Source organism: Panicum hallii, chromosome 8 (genome assembly GCF_002211085.1).
Source record: "Panicum hallii strain FIL2 chromosome 8, PHallii_v3.1, whole genome shotgun sequence".
NCBI lineage: Eukaryota > Viridiplantae > Streptophyta > Magnoliopsida > Poales > Poaceae > Panicum > Panicum hallii.
In genome coordinates this window covers 17916258-17920963 of record NC_038049.1, presented here as the reverse complement: position 1 = coordinate 17920963, position 4706 = coordinate 17916258, and the positions used below count along the sequence as shown (strand labels likewise).

The 4706-nt window shown below is 38.2% G+C and overlaps 1 protein-coding gene across 1 annotated transcript; it reads left to right on the top strand.

Moving 5' to 3' along the window:
• Positions 1–657: 657 nt before the first annotated feature.
• On the top strand, positions 658–4133 carry LOC112903154 (probable glutathione peroxidase 2). Its single transcript, XM_025972367.1, has 6 exons — positions 658–855; positions 1658–1734; positions 2391–2452; positions 2573–2691; positions 3598–3765; positions 3854–4133. The coding sequence occupies exons 1-6, from the start codon at positions 694–696 to the stop codon at positions 3887–3889; spliced, it is 624 nt and encodes a 207-aa protein (XP_025828152.1). The 5' UTR covers positions 658–693; the 3' UTR covers positions 3890–4133.
• The last annotated feature ends 573 nt before the right edge of the window (positions 4134–4706 follow it).

The window sequence follows — 4706 nt, the reverse complement described above, 5'->3', positions numbered from 1 at the left end:
GGCGAGGAGAGGGAGATGACGCAGCGGATCCGGGAGGACGAGTAAAACACGTGGCTTGGAAATGATGCGCTCGCTCCATCGTAGATTTGGCTGTTTCTTCGCTCATCGGTGCGTCCGCCAACACTGTTTCCTGCATGAGAAACGATTTCCTTCTCTTTCCTCATTAACTCACATGTCACATTACCAACTTACTGATTTGGCAGCCTAATTAATGTCACGAAAACTAGATGATGCTATGGAAACTAGATGACCTGGCCCATTGAGACTGCCTTAGTAACGGTCACATATTTCTTCAAGAGAAAAAAAGAAACCAAAAACTGGTGTGGATGCTCCGATCAAACTTTAAGACGCTGTTTGTATTCGCCGAACTAAAATTTAGTCCCATCGTATCGGATGTTTGGACACCAATTATAAGTATTAAATAAATACTAATTATAAAACCAATTGCATAAATGAAGGCTAATACATGAGATGAATCTATTAAACTTAATTAATCTATCATTAGCATATGTTTACTTTAACACAACATAGTCAAATTATGAACTAATTAGATTTAATGGATTCATATTGTTAATTGCAATTAATTTTATAATTAATCTATATTTAATATTTTTAGTATCGGTGTACTAAACCAGCCCTATCACTGCTGGCGGCTGGTGTGCCATTAGTTGCCGCACCCCTCCGCCAACCCTCATGATTGCGGCGGCTACTAGAGGCGGGCTCAGCGGCCCCCGAATCGTGCTGTCCCTCGCCGTCCTCGCCCTCGCCATTCCCTTCGTCTCCCGTTCCCGTGCCCCTACGGTTCCGGACATGGCCGACGAGCTTCCCGCCTCCATCTACGACATCGCCGTCAAGGTTGGTAGCTGTTGCCTCCTGATGCGGGGAGATCTGCTAAGCGTTCTTCTCCTTTACTTTTCCGCCAATTGATTGCCTCATGGTCTGGTGGAATAGTTGGGTTTTCTTTTGTTAGGGTAGTGAAATCTTGCTTCAAATTGGAGCAAGTAGTAGTAGGATGGTGGTTTTAGTCGCCAAGATTGCTCATTTTGTTGTGAAATTTCCGTGGTACTAATTGCGGATGGGGTGCTGATTTTATTGTTCCTACTTCCTGCTGCGTTGTTCTGAAGATTATGTAGTTGATCGATCTGTATATGGCTAGTGGTGTATGGGGAATAAACAAGTGTTGACTTGAGGGAACATGAGAAGGATCATGTCACCATAGTGGAACCGTAGGATTTGGCTTTTCTCTGTTAGGCCCTCTGGAGCTGAAACGCCACCCTTTCCTTATTTAGGTGGGCTGGACTCTGTTGCTGTCACTGCAAAGATGAACTTTTTGGCAATACTTATGTCAAAAGCGATCTAATATCTTATATCTATTATCTTTATCATAGCGTGTGTATGTATATACTGTTCGCTCAGGGCGTGATAGACAGCAGTAAGATCAGTATTCGGTAATGTACTTGGTATGGTAGCTTTGGTGCCAGATTCATAACTTGCAAGTTGCAATAGTCTAGGATGAAGTTGTGGACCTTTTTCACTTGGCATGATTAACTAGACTTAAAGAGTTTCTTATAATTTCTGTAACTAAAAATAGTTATTTGTGTACTCAATAGCATTCTTCACATATTCATTTGTGAACTGATGTTTGGTTCTTCTCAAGGATATTCGGGGCAATGACGTTAAACTGAGTGAGTATGCTGGAAAGGTTCTTCTTATTGTTAATGTTGCATCGCAATGGTAATTTTGAATTGAACCTGAAATTCCTTGTCTGTTTCTATCTATGAGGCTGTTAGTATCAGACAATATTGTAAATTTGTAAAAAAATAATGGTCCTCTCATGAGTACAGGTTCACTATTACCAATATTTTGATTCATTCGTTTTATCAGAAATCTTGTTGATCTACTTTTTCTATATTTGGGGAAGTTTATAAATGCTTGCTATGTCTATCAAGATTATAGACCTACCTGTATCTGTTTTCCTTAGAATGCCATGATAACAATATTCTGTATCTGTTGTAAACTGAAACACGCAATGAATTCATGTTGCCATGGAATGCATTTTGGTTCTGCTATGCTATAATTGAGAAATAAGGCTTCCTGTGTGGTTTCTGAATGGTAAATGTGACATTAGATATTCTGTTCTTAGTCACATATTTATTGTTGCTTGTTGCTGGCCATGTTACAGACCAGTCATGTTCCAAACAAATCATTCCAGTGTAGCAAACTTGTGGTTTGTTGTACATGTTCTTTTCTCGTCGGGGTAACTATTGTAGGACTGGATAAGATGTCTCTATATCTGAGATATATGCCATATAGCTGTGTTTTTATTTTATTACACGGTTGAAGTATATATATAAAACTGGAGGTTCATTGGTTTAACTCTATTTTTGCAGTGGATTGACTAATTCAAATTACAAAGAGCTGAATGTCTTGTATGACAAGTACCGAACAAAAGGTATGTTTACGGAACTGAGATCCTGTGCGGACTCATTTTACCTAAGATAATCAAAACATGTATTTTTACCTAATAAACAAACCTTACTTCATTTAGATTCTTTTCTTTATTTGGGTTTAGGCCTTGAGATACTTGCATTTCCATGCAACCAATTTGCTGGTCAAGAGCCTGGCAGCAATGAAGATATTCAGGAGACAGTTTGTACTAGGTTCAAAGCAGAGTTTCCTATTTTTGATAAGGTAAGAAACTTAAATTCGGGGGTACTTGTTGCTTTTACTTCTTTTGGAATAACAATAATAATAACATCAATATATGAATTGAGGGTCTTCTACCTTAATTGTCATGTCTTGATTCTATTGGGCACATTTCATAACAATCATCAATTTTCCACATCCATTTTGATTATTATTGTTTCTTGCATACTTGAATTTTGTTGTGGTCCCTGTGTCCATTACGAAAGTCCAGTTAATGTACTATACCTCCAGCTGGAATATGAACACAACGAATAGAACAGGAAACTGCTGAAAGTCAGTATTAATCCTATCACTGTATTTTTTTCTCCATTACTGTCACTAATATTTTTTTCATATCCTCTGATAAATCTTTTTTTATTAGTAAGCTGCTATCTTATAGCTTACAAGGTCTGACAGTTCATATCAGGAAAGTCTCTCTCTGTGTTTTAGCAAACTGACCAGAATTATCTGCAGAACAAAAATAAAATAAAAGAATAAATAATCAAATAAAATAATTCTTTCTTCTGCTGAAAGAGAAGAAAAAAAATTATGACCGACTGATTTAGAAAAAAAGGAAAGGTGCTGCTTCGACAGAGTGGGATAGATCTATTATAGAGGTTGCGACGGTAGGTAGGTAGCTAGACTAGTCGGTCAGTGAGTTTTTTAGAAAGAAATATAAAGACTTTATAGGTTTTTATTAAGGATAAGACGGAAGAAGATCAACAAATTCTTATTCCAAATATGTTTCCATCTGGCATTTCTCCTTTTACATATTGACTCCTGTGCATGGGTCCAAATGTATCCCATTTGGAATCAGATGGAGTATTTGGTGATCCCTGGTGTTCTGTGCAAACTATATATTTATTGGATATACATGCATGCATACTCAAAATGTCATTCACTGTCTTCCAGATTAATGTGAATGGTAAGGATGCCGGGCCATTGTTCAAGTACTTGAAATCACAGAAAGGAGGCTTCCTTGGAGATGGAATTAAATGGAACTTCACCAAATTTCTTGTTGATAAAGATGGCAAGGTTGTTGAGCGATATGCTCCTACGACTTCTCCTTTGAAGTTAGAGGTGGGTTTCTCTTCCTCCCAACTACATTGTTGCATATCTTTGTTCCATTAAATGCTGATGTGTTTCATTGTTGCAATTTTTTCTGCAGAATGACATCCTGAAGCTTCTTGGCATCGCATCATGATTTGTTTACATGAATCACGTGCTCAGGTTAAGTATGTCAATCTCCTGAGATGTATCATTGAAAATAAGGGGCTCGTACTGTGTTTCTGCAGTTGAAATTATGATGGTCTAGTGTGAAGTAACTTTGTTCGATGCATAAACTGCTATTTGTACATAGTACCTTGTTATGGATTATATATGAAGGTTACTAAAGACATGAACTCTTCATGAAAATGCCACTTTCTAGTCTTTGTGATGTTTGGTCAGCACACATGCCATAAATGCTGTCCTGGCTCCATGATACTTTTGGTGTGAAATTGAAGTTGCCGAGAGCTATTTTCTCTTCAAATGCTTGCAAATAAATCTAGAAATCTGTACATCTTGGCTGTACTGGGACTGGGTAAATGAGGAGCGAGAGGTGACCAGTTTGTGCTTAATAAACCAAAGCACCTTTATTTTTGTAATGCCCAGGTCGGTAGGTTGATAACCACAATTCATGTAAACTGCTGCATCAGGACTTCAAGGGCATTTACATCGGGATTGGATCATTGATTCGAAATACTTTGATTGGATCAATGCATGACAGATTATTATGGATTCACCATGTCCAACCTCAATGGAGACTTCCTTTCAAAAAAATAAAAGAAAACTCACGGAGACTTGATGAAGAAACATGTTAGGATACTTTTTTTTGAGCGGAACATGTTAGGCCTCGTTCCAGCCCATTTTACAATCCAGGCCTGTTTTCCATCCTGATCAGGATCAAGTGGATCCTGGGCTTCTCACTTAATCCTGGTCTGCTTCAATTCCTGGCCCTAAAAAAATTCCAGTGCCTCAAA